General features: G+C 35.7%; 1 protein-coding gene and 1 long non-coding RNA gene across 12 annotated transcripts in view; both read left to right on the top strand.

The window, feature by feature from the left end:
- Positions 1 to 6,333, top strand: part of nAChRa6 (nicotinic acetylcholine receptor subunit alpha 6) — a 96,247-nt gene extending 89,914 nt beyond the window's left edge. For 7 of the 11 annotated variants that reach the window (XM_062668406.1, XM_021346420.3, XM_021346425.3 and 4 more), the window contains one exon: positions 504 to 6,333. In XM_062668406.1, the coding sequence (XP_062524390.1) occupies positions 504 to 588 (85 nt within the window). In that variant the 3' untranslated portion in view covers positions 589 to 6,333. 11 annotated transcript variants of the gene reach the window in all.
- A 138-nt stretch (positions 6,334 to 6,471) lies between these two features.
- LOC134198838 (uncharacterized) lies at positions 6,472 to 12,681 on the top strand. Its single transcript, XR_009973086.1, has 2 exons — positions 6,472 to 6,737; positions 12,534 to 12,681. It is a non-coding gene; the product is annotated as an uncharacterized LOC134198838 (long non-coding RNA).
- Positions 12,682 to 17,753: the final 5,072 nt, after the last annotated feature.

Below are 17,753 nucleotides of genomic sequence, written 5' to 3'. Positions count from 1 at the left end.
CCACGATCGAGAAGAATCGACCAGTAAAAAAACAACTTGTTATAGTTTTTTTGAAATATGTTTTAATTTTTTTTTATTGCTTAGATGGGTGGACGAGGTCACAGCCCACCTGGTATTAAGTGGTTACTGGAGCCCATAGACATTTACAACGTAAATGCGCTACCCACCCTGAGATATAAGTTCTAAGGTCTCAGTATAGCTACAACGGCTGCTTCGCCCTTCAAACCGAAACGCATTACTGCTTCACGGCAGAAAAAGGCAGGGTGGTGGTACCTACCCGTGCGGACTCACAAGAGGTCCTACTACCAGTAATAATGTACCAACCAGTAATGTTATTCCTTCACCGTGGAAGTCAATCGTTAACATTTCCTAAGTACGTTTTTCATTGGAAAAATTGGTACCCGCCGGCGTGATTCGAACACCGTTGTATCGTTAGTTATCGAATGCACCGGCCGTCTTATCCTTTAGGCCACGACGACTTCAAAATGTTATTTATCTCGCAGGTTTTGCTTGTTCGTGTTCACGTTGTTCACGATAATAGCGACGGTGGCCGTGCTGTTGTCGGCGCCGCATATCATCGTGCAGTGAGACGGTACCGTGCTCATGTGCATGCTCACTTATAGTATGAGAGAACTAATTTTAATCGAAATTAAGGTACTGTAATTTATATTAATTAATTTAATTTTAAACGCGTTGAAACGGACACGTGTCGCTAACATTGTCAGTAACTATGCGATTTGGGTACTGTTCCTCTGTGTAATCTAAACTATTTATTAAATTTCAAAAGGTTTCCTCTTCATGGGAGGAGGTTTCTTTAGACACTATAGTACCGATTACTAAGATTAATAAGTTTCAGTCATTGGAATAATTTAACCAAAATGGTTAGTCACTACAAGAGTGTGTTCGTCTATTTTTCTTTCAATATTGTCAGCAGATGAATGAGTTCAATAAACTGTAAAGAAACTTCGGAAGTTGGTCGGTAACGATAACTTAGCTAAGTGAGGGTACACTTGTCAGCACTCAACCGGGGTCGTTGGTATGCCGAAGCGAACCAGTAAAATAGTTTAGATTATGCCGTTCCGGTAATAGTTTGTTTAACGCAAGTTTTAACTTCCAGATAGCGTCTGTGTATATAGAACCTAAGTCGCAAGACGGTAAATGACATGGAAATACATTATATGTAACTAAAAAGAAATAATTAGTTAAGCCATATAAATGTTATTGTAAAACAATTGTGATGTTAATCTGATTAAATATTGAAATATGTAATTTATTAATTAATTAAAAAAAAAATGATAATATAAAAAGTTTTAAGATTCGATGGTGAAGTATTTGAAGCTGGTTTCGTCGTTGCGTCGAAGGCTTCTGAGATAAAAGCTGAAAAATCATTGAATTTACAGTCCACGAATTCACAACTTGCCCAAAAGCGATATAGGAATATAAAATCAAATTAAGGTTTGACAGTGTCAAAATTTAGGCCCGGATACAAATATTTTTTAGACATTGCGTGTGTTCAAGTTTTAAGCATATAAGCAAACGTTTTTGTTCCCACACGAGCCAAAATTTTAGCAAAATGTACCTAACTTTCCTGTAATTTTTTCCATTACGTGTGTGGTACAATGGTAGGTAAGAGCTGTCTATAATATTGAGAGACGTGTTGATAAAGAGATCACTTTTCATTTAGCGTAAGTGACATGTAACTAATAAAGGATCATCGGATTAGGAGCAAGATCAAGAATATAATATCTTAGGAACATCGGGAGTGTGCAGACTGGTTTTGGCACGCGATAAGGGTTTTTAATTCATTTTATTCATTTATAATTTTATGAATTCGTTCAAGGATTTGATACAAGGTAAAATTGGGTAGGTGAACCGTTTCTTCTATAGAATTGAGACTACTGCATGTCCTTGAGGTTACTACCTATTTTTGGGATTCCTAATGAGCTAGTTCGTGGAGTGACGTAACTAAAAACTTTGACTTTTCCACATGTAACAAATATACCAGCCCTTCTGACGTAATAATGTTGCCAGCCTTCAAATTGTCTGATTTGTTGATAAACGCGTTTTATTTTAATCTTTGGAATTGTGGGGAATTGATAAATAAACAATTTAATGGAACCAAACTTTTAAAAATATTTAGTGAGGTTGTGTCGAGATATTGACTTAAAATAATACATAAGAATAATAATACATATATTTAATAATTAGTGTAAAATAATGAGAATGAGAGATAACCGAAAAGTTTTTATCTAGTTTAATAATAATAAAAAAACGAATTGCTAATTATTGGAAAATAGCCACATTTAATCGATTTGTACTGTTATCGATTTCGTATGTCTTAGAATCAATGTTGTTTAGCAAGTTTTTATAGAGCACGACTTCGAACCTGTTAGCTCGTGTTTGATATCCCGTTAGGAGTATGTCGAGAGTGCCAACCTTATTGTCGTACGCATGTATTACTTCGGATGCAAAATTTAGGCTGTTACCAGCCCAGCGAGATCTAGTTGCGAGATATGAGGTACTGTAGTCCTAGAGCCCGCCAACTATTGGCAACTTGAAAAATACGAATACAAAATTATCTACTAACGAAACCAAATTACGGATTCTTCTCTCTCTTCCAATGCTCGCTTTAAGAAGAGATCTTTTAGAAACCGGACCGGCTCTATTAATGGCTAATAGTTACTATGGATTTATGAGTCAATTACGGTGAAACAAAAGCCGTAATACTCTGTCGTGTAAAAAATAATAATACGCTCATTAGATTATCTGTTAAATTTCGCACGGTACACCTTAGAACGCATATATTGTATTTTCGCCAACACGTGAACATTAAATAAAATCAATTGAAAAAAAAAGACTAATGAATATTTAGGTAAGTAAAGCATAAGTCACTTTCCGGTAGCTCACTAATTGTAATGTTCGGTAATCGTTCGAGACGATTGTGAAAAAACACCAGGAGGTATAGCTATATTCAAACAAAACATCTAAAAGAACCAAAAGTATAATTTTCAAAAACGTTAATAAAGATACTCAGGTATATTTCTTTATTTATTTTTAGACAACATTATGTTATCAGTTTTGATTTAAAAGAATATGAAATTATTTAAAAACATAATTGAAAAATTTCGTAATTTTAAATGCATAAACGTTATCATGGTGTTTCAAATCAAATTTAAGTTTTAGTGCGTTTATTCATATTTGTATTTGTTGGCGAAATTTCAAGTCGCCCCAAAACATATTTCTAAAGTAATTGTGCAGATTTTAGAACAGCAGGAATTAGTGAATTAGCTGTGCCTCTGAGGTTGCTGATGTCCATGATCAACGGAAACATTTTTACCTGAAAAAATTATACTGTTTCTCTACTGAATATTACAGACTCGAGTGATCACAAATATCGAAATATCGTAGTACAATATATTGTAGCAATGTAAAAATAGCATTACATATTACAAAATATATTATATAGATACATTAGTGTATGTATTAAAGTAATTAAAATAATAATCTTTCTCCGTTCTTCATTTTCATTCTATAGGTGTCGTGATAGTTTTAGTAAATGTGTCTCCTTTAGAAAAAAAAAAAACATTTAATATAAATCTAAGACCAAAAAAATAATTTAAAGTAAATCTAAATTTAATTAATTCAATTCAAGTAAATTAAATTCAAAACAAAATTGTTCAACTATCTACATTCTTTACGTTGCTTTATTTATGAATGGAAATGAACGAGGAATTGTATTTTAGACTCAAATTATGTAAAACGCAATTTATAAGTCTACAGTCTTACTGCCTCAACAAGTTTAATTTAACTCTGTGGTACTGAAATTGATGGTTCATGTTAAAATAATTTTATCATCATTCTCATACCACTAAACAGATATAAATTAACGATCAGCTAACGTTGCAATAAATAAAAATGGAAATTAATTAATTAGTGCCAAAACAAAACATACTTAGCGTTTATAAATCTATCTATAAATAAGTTGGTTTATAGGGGTATAAAATATAAATGATAAAAATAATGTATAAAATAATAATAAATTGAATTTTTATTACAATAAAACGAACTAGTTGATTTATATTAATTGAATATCGGATTGCGTGCACGGCCGATCAGCCATTTAATTGAAAAATAAAATTAAGTATATAAATAAAAGGTTGTGAAACGATTGTAGCATCCGTGTTAGCGATTCGATGTTTAAATATTAAATTTACAATAAATGAAAGTAGTTTGTCTACTTTTAAAATTATATTAGAAATAAATCGGAATTAATAAAGCATGCTTGGGACCGGTCTTACAATAAATTATTTGAAGCGAAATTGACAATTATTTCATTAATTTCTTACTTTAATTAAAACTCTTAAAATAGGGTATATTTATTGTCTTCTCAGTAAACCGTACACCTACGGGTTGGAAAAATAATACAAAAGCGAGATTTGACACATTTTTCCTAGACGTATTATATACTATTACGGTCAGTTTCAGGCCGAAACGTGAAGCATAAAAGAGGCGAATTAATTACGTTTTTTATCATTACATATTATGACATTTACTGTGGATATAATAACAAAAAAGGAATGAGTCGAATGTGCCCGCCATTTTGGAATGTTACTATCGTCACGTTGGTCAATTGACTTCGCATTACTAAATGCGCGCCATATTTAAATGTATTTTTCTATTTTGCTTCACTATTTAGCTTTGATACTGTTCTTTCAAAATTTCTTACTAAGTAATCTAGTTATTAAACCTATTAAATCACTTTGTAAAGCATATATCGGTATAAATTAATATCTTTTCAAACTCTTTGCGTGACGTGCACAATAGTTTTAAGATTTAAATCTGTTAACTGATTCTCCCAATTTTACACACCTTTTTGTAATTAACTGCACAGATGCGATTATTTCACATCAAATACTTGGCTTTGGCCTAGTATGCACATTCGAGAGCTATTGTAACTTAATAATATTAAAAGTACTTATGGATAATTAGTTTCTCTTGTGACCATTTACCAACTAATTACGCTTTATGGCAATGACCAGTTTTATTTCAGATGAAAAGTATTTCAAGACAAGATCAGTTTGTTGAGACTTGGGGTATTAAAAAAATCAGGGATACCACACAGGCGCTTTTGTCATATAATTTTGTATCCATTACAAACTAAAATCCTGAAATATTACGCAGATGTTTTGCTCTCGATTGTTTTTACGTAAATATGTTTCAACGTAATGATATGATTGAAATTTTTCCAATTATATTTCGATTTCCGATCAATGTAGCGTCACGCAAGAAGTTTCCAACAACACACCGCACAACAGTAACCTAATGCTTTAAACGTGAGACAGGTATTTTTAAATTTCATTGTGTAAGTACATTAAATGAAAAAAAAATCTCAAATTAATTAGTATTAATTAGAATCGTCAGTGTTTTACTATTGAATTTTATAATTTTAGATTTTAAGGTCGCGCTTTGTTTTATGTGAAAAATGCTGCCACACTGATAACAAATTATAATTTTTTTAATCACTGATCGTCAAATATTGTGCATCTCTGTTAATTATATTATACTAATAAGATTCCGACTCACTCTACTTGCTTCATCTTTATTCTCTTATCAAGCATTTTTCTATTCTAATGTATATTTCCTAAAACAATATAATCTTCTGAATTTAGACTAAAATCTAGTGCTTCAATATTACAAGTTTTGTCTGAAAATTTTCTTCCTTCATGCCAAAACGTTTTTTGATGTGTAAATAATTATTTCGGGAAATGGATTTTGGTTAAAATATTTTATTAGAATTGTTTATTACAATTCCATTTTTTTTGCAATGGAAATACGCAAAAAACAGATTATATTTTAAATTGTCTATTTATCGGCCATTCTGAATCTCACTGCCATGGCACTTTGAATTTTGATGTTTAAATTCTGTCATAATATAATCTTTGTGTTTATGAAAGTAAAAAAAAAACTCTTTTAGATTCATAGTACCTACATAACATTACATATACTTTTTATGAAACAATTAATTTATTGATCCACACTGTGTTCCTGCAGCTAAACAGTAGATAAAATCAATAATAAAATAAAATATGACTGCAAAGTAAATATTTAAATCGATTCTAATGTAAGTCTTAACTGAAAGCCTCCACGGAGGTTATGCATTAATAAATAAATTAAAACCTTAATGAATACATACATGGTGGTGTGAAAATGTAAAATATTGTATTTAAACGAGACGAGTGTAATAAAAGTGTTATTCGTTAATAAATTTATTATCGTAAGTAGTATTCGATTTGAATAAAAACTATTAAATAAATTAAAGCAATCTGATTTATATACGACAGCGTTTTATTTCTCTATGCCTTTTATTAATCCTGTAACTTTAACGTTATAATATAACGTTATATACTCTTCTTCTCAGTCATGTCACTCTTGACAGAGTGGTCGTGATTGTCATGTAGTGTTGGAAGGGGTGCATGGCAATCTTATCGTGGTTCCATAATGTTTACTTCCATGACGATTTTCTTGGGAAAGTAGTTGCAGTGGTTTCCCCTTGCCTTCTGCACCAGACTTATTGAGGTTATTTGAACCCCAAGGCCTCTGAAGCCTCTTCTAACCGCTGGCCAGGATTATGGTTATACCGCCACTACTCGGTCGCCGTTGCCTCGTCCGTTATCTAGCAGGAGGACCGCGGTAACACGAAGATACCGCCGCGGATGATGCGTTATCCGCGCGTGCAGGTGAGGTTGACAATTGGGGCCGGAAAGATTTTAAGTCCGCTCTCCCCGCGGAATAACGTTAATATAACGTTAACTAAAACGTTCTCTGGTTCCTCTTAATATAAAACATATACCTAGCTTACATGTACGTACATATTTTTCGATGAGTGGCTGACAACATGTGATAAATCAATCTTGCATAAAAAATATGCCATATTCGAGGTATGATATGTTTTGAGCATGCCTCGATTATTATTGCTACAACATATCCTGTTTACCTTTCTGCCGTGAAGCGATCATGAGTGATCATATGGCGTTTCAGAATTATATAAAAAAATATAGTGAACGCTCGCAATTGTAATTTTGTGACTATGAATTAATCTCCAACACTAAATAGAGACACGTGTAGAGAGCTATTCTCAAAGCAACCAGCTCTCATTATTAAGAATCTGAATCTGTACTTTTTAATTTTATTTTTATTGCCCTAGTAGGCAGACGTGCGAGCGTACGGCTCATCTGATGGTGAGTGGTTACCGTCGCCGATGGACTTCAGCAATGCCAGGGGCAGAGCTAAGCCGCTGCTGGTTTGAGATTACGAAAAACCCTAAATATTTGTTACGTGGGGCTGATCGAGAAAATTCCTTTATAGTATTGGTTAAGTTAGAGTCTTGACTACAAGACTAGACATGTTTGCTGTTGTAGGCTTAATATGCTCAGAATTAAATATGTAGTCCTAAATCCACTGCTTATAATTTCGTAATAAGCTTATTTACATTTCTGCTGAGGCTTAAATATTAATACTGATAAGATTGTTCTGAAGTAGACGAACGTTCTCTCTGCGGAAGCTTTTGAGGGAGTTTTCCTGGTGATTAACCTGGCTACTTTAATGAGCTTTTAATATTAGAATGATAGAGTCGCTTATTCATTTTTTAATATTTTCTTAACAATGGTGCAGTAAAAAGGATTTTTAATCAATCATCACTTCGGTAACAACACCTTCGCTGAACACTAAAGAATTAACGGTAGAATACAATAGACTCATTTTGGGTAACTAATAAAATGCCGCTTTAAAGGACACTTTTGCATTTTTCACGGTACGCAGTAGCAGTCATGTAATAAGCTCCATGAGTTCTGGTGATCTAGAGGCTTGGGCTCTCATTGGCCCATTGCCAATTAAATCATATTATTATTAGGTTTAAATAAAAGGGGAATGAAGCATGGTCTTCAATGGAACAAAACCCAAATGCCATTTTCTATGTCATTAGCTAAGTCATAAAGACGATTCGACTGATCGCCTACCGTTAATTGCTCTTTGCTTTATTATAAAGATATTACGTATTTCATAGTCGAAGACATATTTCGGTTTAGTATAATTAACGTAATGTGTTTTTATAACACACGCTTGCACAGGTTGTAGTTCGAGCTTCATATGATGTTCGTTGGTTATTAGAGTACAAAGATTTGACCGGTTAACTTCAAAGGTTTTGAGTCTTTTTTGTATTGGAAAAACGAAATCCCACTCAACAATCCACATAAACAGTGATGTAAGCTTTTTTCATTGCAGAAAAATGTAGTACTAATGAAGTCGTCGTGGCTTAAAGGATAAGGCGTCCGGTGCTTGAATTCCGCAGGCGGGTACCAATTTTTCTAACGAAATACGTACTTAATAAATGTTCTCGATTGACTTCCACGGTGAAGGAATAACATCGTGTAATAAAAAACAAACTCGCAAAATTATAATTTGCGTAATTACTGGTGGTGGGACTTCTTGTGAGTCCGCACGGGTAGGTACCATCACCCCGCTTATTTCTGCCGTGAAGCAGTAATGCGTTTCGGTTTGAAGGGTGGGGTAGCCGTTGTAACTATAGGTATACTGAGACTTTAGAACTCATATCTCAGGGGGTGGCGCATTTACGATGTAGATGTCTATGGGCTCCAGTAACCACTTAACATCAGGTGGGCTGTGAGCTCATCTCATCTAAGCAATAAAAAAAATGCGCTACCATCACGTGATACGGCAACCTTCGAAGTAACTAAAATAGTTTGAGCTTTGCAAACTTCTACCATGATTAAATAAATATTTCGAATTCTCTTCATCAATACATTCTACAAACAAAATCGCCTAGATCGTTCGATTTCACAATCAAGCAATCAAACATTGGCGCTGCATAAACCTTTAAATTAAAAGCAAATAAACCGGTAAATACGGCTCGTGTCCGGTCCAGTTGATTACGTCTAACCTCTGAAGCAGGGATGGCAAAACAACTGGGGATTACAAAATTGTGGGAAAATACCATTCACTGATTAGTATGGTTGGTAAATTGAAGTAAATTTACCATAAATTGAAGTAAATTTACCAACCATACTAATCAGTGAATGATCGATCGATCTATCGATTTGAAGAAGTCTAAGCTGTTCTTGCTTTAAAATCGAAGATGTCGATCATGTTTTAGGACTGAAATCAACACACATTGAATTGTGACTAGGAATTTCCAAAATAAATAATTTAAATCGATATTGTACAAGCTTTACTGGTGGTGAGACGCCTTGTGAGTCCGCACAGGTAGGTACCACCACCTTGCCTATTTCTGCCGTGAAGCAATAATGCGTTTCGGTGTCAAAGGCAGCCGTTGTATTGTAAAAATTCAGACCTTAAAACTCATATCTCAAGGTAGGAAAATGTCGTAAGCAAGATTCAGGCGTCTGTCAAATATCTCGTGTTCTGTGATGGCTACCCCCACAACTTTGTTAACATAACCACAGTTGTGCTATAAATAAGCAGCGGTTTGCGAGTACCAGTGTGAAGAAACTGTTTCCGTCGACGAATCGGGAATAAATTACCGCCCTGACGTGAACAGGATACTGATATGTAGAATAGAAGACGAACATAGACATATTCAGCTGAACACGCCTTGCGGCTTAGTGTATTCATATTTCATGAACCTCTGTGCATTGTGACGGTAATCATCCAGAATATTTTCCTAGTTGTTTTGCGATGAAAGATATCGCGCGTCCCTCGGTTTCATTAAAATGCAAGAAATATTAGAATATGTTTGGTTTGTATCGACCCTAGTAGTTAGAATTGAATAAATAGCGATGATTAATAATAATACTAGAACCCCGGAAACAATTATTTATATTCGGTGCTTATAAAGACAAATAACAATGAGCTGTATTAAAGAATTGGTTTCAAACATCAATTTAGTACATTATACACATATACTAGGATGAATATGTATAGTAAGTATCATGTATGATAAGTTGGATGACAGACCGCCTGCTCCAATTACCTCACAAAAAATAGTGAAGTTAAATGTTTCGATAGCATGCAAAGAGATTTCCTCCTCGCTTTTGAATTAATGAAACGGCCCAAGTCAAATTCGATGTCTCTGTTTAAATTATTTCTAAGATATTCTTAGAGCGAAGGCGTCAGGTGTGAATATATTGGGTGTTTGACGGTTTTCGTAGCAGGACCGGAAGTAGGATCGAGGATAAAGGTCGAACGCCCTCCGTTTTAGGAAAAAAGGTTTCGACATGTGATTTACAGAAAAAGGGTAAGCTATAGTAGCGTGTGACCTGATTTAAATTGTTCTAAAGGCCGGCTCACTCCTCATAATAATAATATAACTCTTTATTTGACCCCACATGTACAGAGCAAGCATATAAAACATATATTAAACGGTGACATAAATTGGCATACTGAAACTTATCAAGTTTTCGAATATATAGAATGAAAGACTATCGTATCATTCATACTCAGTGCTTCTTAGAAATACAGAGGACGGTGGACTGAAGACTGATTGGAATTAGGGGCAGTCTTTCACATCACTGAATGTTCGCAAATTTGGGACCAAACAAAAGGATTTTTGAAATAAAGTAAATCTCCTCCTAAATAGCCGAGCCTGAATCCGTCCCGCAGCGACATTATTGATCCCCCCACTCTCTAAATGGGTCTGCATTTTTCCCAATTTCGTCACCTTTCGCGATCGGGCGTGATTCTATTGAACGCTTCGCGCAGCCTGATCGTCGTTTTATGGTCTTTACAGCGCACCATGGGATATTTTATGAGCAGATATGACTTAAATGCTTACCGGGACTGGGAATTATCGTGATAAAATGAAATAAAGCGGTTTAAGGCTTGATTTTCGGTGATCACAAGCGGCGTAGAGTGACATTTAATAAAAATTATATGGTGACTATTATATTAGTCACTCTTTTTTCTGGTGATTTGGTGCATTATTATATATTAACTTTTTAGCATTCATATGTTGCGTATATATTATGTATTTCATTAACACGTATTACGTTATATATTATATTACGTTATATACTATGTAACACTATACTCCTATTTATTTTACTGCTATAAACAGCACTTAAAATTGCTTGTGTGAACCTTCGGTCCTTTTTGTGCTGTGTATACTTTAAGTAGGTGTCTCGTAGGCCGAATAAATCTCGGCGATTTACTTATCTTCTAGGAGACTCGAGGCCTTGTGGATAAATACCCGCTGCTTTTTAAATTAAGGGGTTAATGAGTTCTAATCCCATCTTTGTTCATTTAGGAGAAACTCAACAAGTAATTTCGAGCAAGCAGCCAGTCAAGATTCTAAGTGATGTGGGTAAATTCTGTTCTGGTGACTCTTGGTGTGATTAGCTGTGAGATAAAAGTGGTTATCTATACGAGAATGGGTTTCACCTGGCTCTCGCTGATTTACCTAAGGTTAACCGCTTCCCATTTATCGAATCCAAGTTAATCCCATAGTACCTAAAATACATACGAGATAAGAACGAGCTCACCCACATCAAATATCACTAACGTTTATATAGATATATTAATCCAACCGTGAATCGAACCCAAGTTACCTGTTATTATAGTAAGGGTAAATAACCAGAGGTCTATAAAACGATCCTAACTATTAAAAATGAGAATTTCACAGAATGGTTTGGGAACGTAATAAAATATCTTGTGAGAAATTTACACATTTCTTACTGGTAGTGGTAGGACGTCTTGTGAATCCGCACGGGTAGGTACTACCATCCTGCCCATTTTTGCCGTGAAGCAGTAATGCGTTTCGGTTTAAAGGGCGGGGCAGCCGTTGTACTGTTAAAGAGAACTTAGAACTCATGTCTCAAGGTGGCATTTATGTTGTAGATGTCTATGGGCTCCGATAACTACTTAACACTAGATGGGCCGTGAGTTCGTTCACCCATCTAAGCAATAAAAAAAAAATAAAAAAAATATTCCACATTTGGATGAAATAGAAATCCACTCTGCTTTAATTCATTTCCTCATTAATTCCTCTCCGCAATAACGCCTCACATAAAACGAGCCGAATGAATACTCGTCACCAAAAAAACTGGCCGAAACGTAAATTAGCGTTTATATTATTTAAAAGTTTTGAAATCCGGGAGAGCGAGCGCCGGCGACAAAACAGAGGCCATTAAATTTAATATTTTAACTGGTACTAGTTGGTCTCTTGACCCCATTACCTGGATTTCAGCGCTGCAACGGCTGCGTTTCAAACGTTTTAAAGTTAAACTTGAATTTTTATTGACAAATCTTAATAAATTGTATTATTTATTTTAATTAAATACACTTGTATATCGAATACATTTCGTACTTCGCGAATGACGGCTATTGATGCAATTTTCAGTCAAGAAAGTACATAAAAATTTGCTAAATTCCTATTGTAGTTTTGTAGTCCCAAATTGGTCGTATTGCCGGCTTTCTTGGAGCTAACTTGTAACGTATATAACGTAATGTTCACAGTATTGAAATCGAAAAGTGTTTTTATTAAAGTAAGTTATTTTTTTTAGACTACCATCGATTCTGAATTTGACCACTGAGAAGAATCGGCAAGAAGCAGAGACCATGCTTTTTTCCAAATATGTGTACATCATACTCAAAATGTGTGAATTATTATATATTTTGTACATAAATAAAGATGATTTGAACTAGAAGAAACAGGTCTGCATTACAGAGTACTGGTTGTCTATTCATGTGTTGCTGTATAGCGCAGTAATGTAAATCGAATTTAAATCTCAAAGTTTCAAATCCATTCATTTGAACTTACTCTGGATTTACTCTTAGACCTTACTCCTTGTGGCCTCTACTATTCAATCCTCTTAGTGTTTAACAAATTCTATGTACTTGTGAGAAAATGTTTTGATATTGGAGGTAGGCTGATAAAATGAAACATTCTTACCCTTTCCACAAACTTTTTCCAACAAAAATCACGACATAAAAAGGAAACACGTGACTCTATGCACAAGACTCTCTGGAGTGACAACGGATTACTTAGTTACGATCCTCGGTAACGAGGGACCGACTAGAAAAAGGACAAATCAATGCAGTAACTTGCCAAAGGGTGAAAACATTTTGTTGTGTTGTTAGAAATACTTTGTCGTTTACATTGTTATCTGTAAGCCGTGTGCAGACCTGCCCGGGATTTGCTCGAAGTTATTTTACATCAACAATATGCGCCTTTACTTCACTTAAAGATGATGTAACGAAAATTTTACTCAGATATTTAAAGTTGAATCAGAGCGTATGTTCACTAAAAATCGATTTTTTTTCTATTTAACAAGTTAAAGCGCGCAATTGTAATCGAAAAGTCATATCTTTCTTTTGCTGTATTCGGAGTTGCAATCCATTGATGCTCGGCTTTCTATGAAGCACGAGCTGCCTTAGATTTAGTTTCGGTCTCAAACAGGAAATTACTAAACGTATATTTATATAATTAATTTCGACCTAGCCACCACCACGACATTGCCTATTTTCACGCCGAAGTATTTATGCGCTTCGGTTTTAAGGTTGGGATGGGATATTGCTATACGATTGAGATATCACCTTTATGTATTGCATGCATTCATTTTTTTGTATACTGCCTTTGGTCATCAGATGGGTTGTAAAATAATCGACGCCACAGAGTCCGGATGACAACATTACAGTAAGCTGCATTTCAGCCGAAGTTGATGTAGGGATGTTGAGGATGTAGATGAAGGGCACAGGCGCGTGGAGCACTCCATCTCCGCACGCAGGCTGGTTAGAAGCTAATGAAAAGCTCTTACCGTCCAAGTGATAAACGCAGGTAACATTACCGATCTATCGAACGAGCCTGACCCGAATACCAATTAACTTAATGTTTTAATATTTTAGAGTGCACTCGACGGGGCAGATTCATTTTGTGTGTGGAGATCATTATTGAGAGTGATACCTTTTTAGGTCATTCTTTTTTCTCGTCTGCCGGAAGAGATATTGAATGGACGAGTTATTTGGCGTCGATATTTTATTAAAAAAAAAGATGAATTTTGTTTGTTTGTTAGCTTAACCTGCCGGTGAGAGTTTTACTTAAAGCCAGAAAATTTTACATAATGATATTGCATATAACTGTTGTTCCGAAGACACTGATCTCCTCAAAACTACCAATTGAGTACTGTATTATGTAGTAGAACTAATACTTTGCGTATATTGCATGATATTGTTAAAACTATTCAGAGCGGATAGCTCAAACGAGGCTGAAGTAATTTTCAATGAACCCTCGAACGAAGGCGCGTGCTCGATTTTTTTATTGCTTAAATGGGTGGACAAACTCACTCACAGCCCACCTGGTGTTAAGTGGTTACTAAAACCCATAGACGTATACAACGTTAATGCGCCATCGAATTTGAGACATAAGTTCTAAGGTCTCATTATAGTTACAGCGGCTGCCCCGCCCTTCAAACCAAAACACATTACTGCTTCACGGCAGAAAAAGGCAGGGTGGTGGTAACTACCTTTAAAATGGTGGTTTAAATAACTGATGATGCTTTAAAAACTTTGTTCCACAACACGTTCCTTCAAACAGCATTTACAAGTCACGGTAAGCAACAATAACCACGAATTCCACTCATTCGTAAACAGTACTGTCATTAGGCAGGTGACGCGTAAGTGGTATCGCGGAAGTTACTTACTATTCTCATATTACGACCAGCCGGGACACTCGCAATTACTTCGCCGAGATAATACGGAGCTCTCTCACACGAATCTTAAGCTTAATTAGGCTTTAGGCAGAAGGGAAACGGATGTGTCTTTTAAGCTTGTCACGGTCCGTAAATATGACTAAAACAGCGTCACATTTACTTTCATAGTTAATTTACCGAAAAATGCATCATTTTGAAATAAATACACGCTTCTTTAATGCTGTAGCTATAATATTCGAAACGTCAAATATTAAATCAAGATTATAGTCAGTACGGGGCTATGACTCACTGGAGCGCCTCGTGGTGCAAGGCATGGCACGTCACAAGGTGATGGCTTTATGATGGACCAGAATGAAACAGCAGTGGAATTAGGCATGACACTTATCCAAATATAAGGATGAGAGACTTACCGAACTATTATATGGCTGGGCCCAAAAGGCAAATGAAATGCGGGGAGACAGAAGATGGGTCGATGTTATAATGAACACTGCTGGAATAAGTTGGATGCATTTGGGCAAGGACAGGGAAAGGTCGATAAAGGACGGAGGAGGCTTTTACCCAAGAAGGGGCCATATAACAAAGAAAAAAGAAGAAATAACTAGTTTATAATCTGATGTATATTTGTACTGTTATGTGGAAATAAAGCTATAGCAATAATAATATTGTGGACCGATTAAATAAAAGCAGCGATAAATGATCCCGTCAAGGAGTGCACAAGAAAAGCCGCGGTGCGCGAGGAATGGTGACGTCTTGTGAAGTGCAATAGCATCCGACCCGACCACAACCGCTCTGCCAAGAGTAGAAACGACTAAGAAGAATATTCAAGTAAAATTATCATTAAAAGTTGTACGTAACGTCTCAAACTAGGTTTTATGTGTGTCAGAACGGGACCGAAACTTGCTTGAACCTCAAGGCTCTAAATGCCAAATATGTTTTTTTTTATTGCTTAGATGGGTGGATGAGCTCACAGTCCACCTGGTGTTAAGTGGTTGCTGGAGCCCATAGACCTACCACCAGTAATTACGCAAATTATAATTTTGCGGGTTTGGTTTTTATTACACGATGTTATTCCTTCACCGTGGAGGTCAATCGTGAACACTTGCTAAGTAAGTATTTCATTAGAAAAATTGGTACCCGCCTGCGCGATTCGAACACCGGTGCATCGCTAGATACGAATGCACCGGACGTCTTATCCTTTAGGCCATGCCGAGAACACGACGAACGTTTCGCTACTGTTTTCTGGAACGGCTTTCTCGCCCATAAAACCAAATTAATGCTTCATGACCCAAAAGTGTAATAAACACTAGTCCAGACTAGTGCACATGACCAGCATTTTGACCCAGGCCCTTGTGTCTGGATGCTCTGGCCTACTTGGGGACGTCAGAGTATTGATCAAATATCCTTAACAAAGACACTTCGACTGGGAATTGAAACTCGGATCTCCTGGTACAAGTATTCAGGGTAATGAAGAATTACACCAAATTGATAGTTATTATAGCTAGATATATTATGTACTTCATAACGTCTATCCACAATATACAAGTATGTACTTCATAACGTGTATCCACAACTTAATGTACCAAAGTATGGAATAAGCTGACGCTATTAGAATAGGACAACAATATGAAACGACCGAAACAATTCGGTGTGTAATATGACATTTTTATTCAGTCAAAAATAGGGTGACAATGATTATATATACATATTTTCTAATATTAAACGATTTTTAGTCTGCACATTGCACGCACGCGTTATCTAGCAAGAGTAAAGACTAATTTTTGTCTATCAGTTTTAATGCTCAAATTCTGATTCTATAAAACATAATTTTGTGACTTTTGATTTAGTGCGTTAAATGGCGATAAGCAAATTCTGAAGATTTCAGCCGCCTGTATGAGTTTCAATTGACAGCACTTTAAATCGAAATAGCGGCAAGATATTTATCACTCGTGTAGTGGAGACTAGGATATACTTGCATACTTATCTATCACAGTTGTACCAACCAATTTTACGTATTAAAATTGGAAACACGAAGTGGAAACACGAGTTCCACGAAACCATGTTTTAATCTTTTAAAATGATGGGAAGTACATTATTCCATAATGTTCATGTTTCCTTGTTAAAATTTCAAAACAGTACATGTTCCTACTCTATGAGCAAGAAGAGCATTTGTGATAAACTTTGAATTACGTTTCAAGGGTAGTAAAATCAGAAAATAATTTACGTGTAGTATTTAGCACAAAAATTATTCTATTTATCAACTTTTTTTTTAGTCTATGATTAAGAATTATTTTAATGAATAAAATCCTGCAGTGGCGTAGTAGTATCGTATAGGGCATATTTTTTTAGTATTTATTGAAGGATTTTTGGTTAGCCCGGTGGATTTTCAAGTTTTATCAGAACAGCAAAGGCTCGCCCAGGAGGGGTAGGATTACCTAACAGCTACCCGAGCACCTCCGAAGGAGACCTCCCATAGCACGTGTCAACCGATTTCATCTAACAATTTCTCATGCAAAAGTTAGTAAAAGAGGAACAGTGCGTTATCAATTGTTTGAAGAATATAATAAAATGTTTACATAATGTATGTATTTGCGTATCTGCAGGTGCACGTTGGAACCTTATCAAAAAGCTATGGATGCAAAGTATGCGACCAAACTAGACTTCAAGATTCAAGTGGTGTAGATATTTTAGGGTATTGCCACGTACCATCCGGCTATGGAATGAGCTCCCCTCCACGGTGTTTCCCGAGCGCTATGACATGTCCTTCTTCAAACGCGGCTTGTGGAGAGTATTAAGCGGTAGGCAGCGGCTTGGCTCTGCCCCTGGCATTGCTGAAGTCCATGGGCGACGGTAACCACTCACCATCAGGTGGGCCGTATGCCCGTCTGCCTACAAAGGCAATAAAAAATAAATAAAAAAAAAGGGTATTACATTTTTATAGTATAAAATAGCATTCGAAAAAAATGGTGTCAAAATTTTTGGTCACCGCTCCGCCAATGTTGCCAGTAGAATTTAAGTGAGCGTACCCATGCGGGGTTGCCAGCGTTTACGTATTCCAAGAACACATAACATTGCAGG

This window comes from Bombyx mori, chromosome 5, assembly GCF_030269925.1.
Source record: "Bombyx mori chromosome 5, ASM3026992v2".
Lineage (NCBI taxonomy): Eukaryota > Metazoa > Arthropoda > Insecta > Lepidoptera > Bombycidae > Bombyx > Bombyx mori.
The sequence above is the reverse complement of the archived record's forward strand: the minus strand, read 5'-3'. Positions and strand labels throughout refer to the sequence as shown.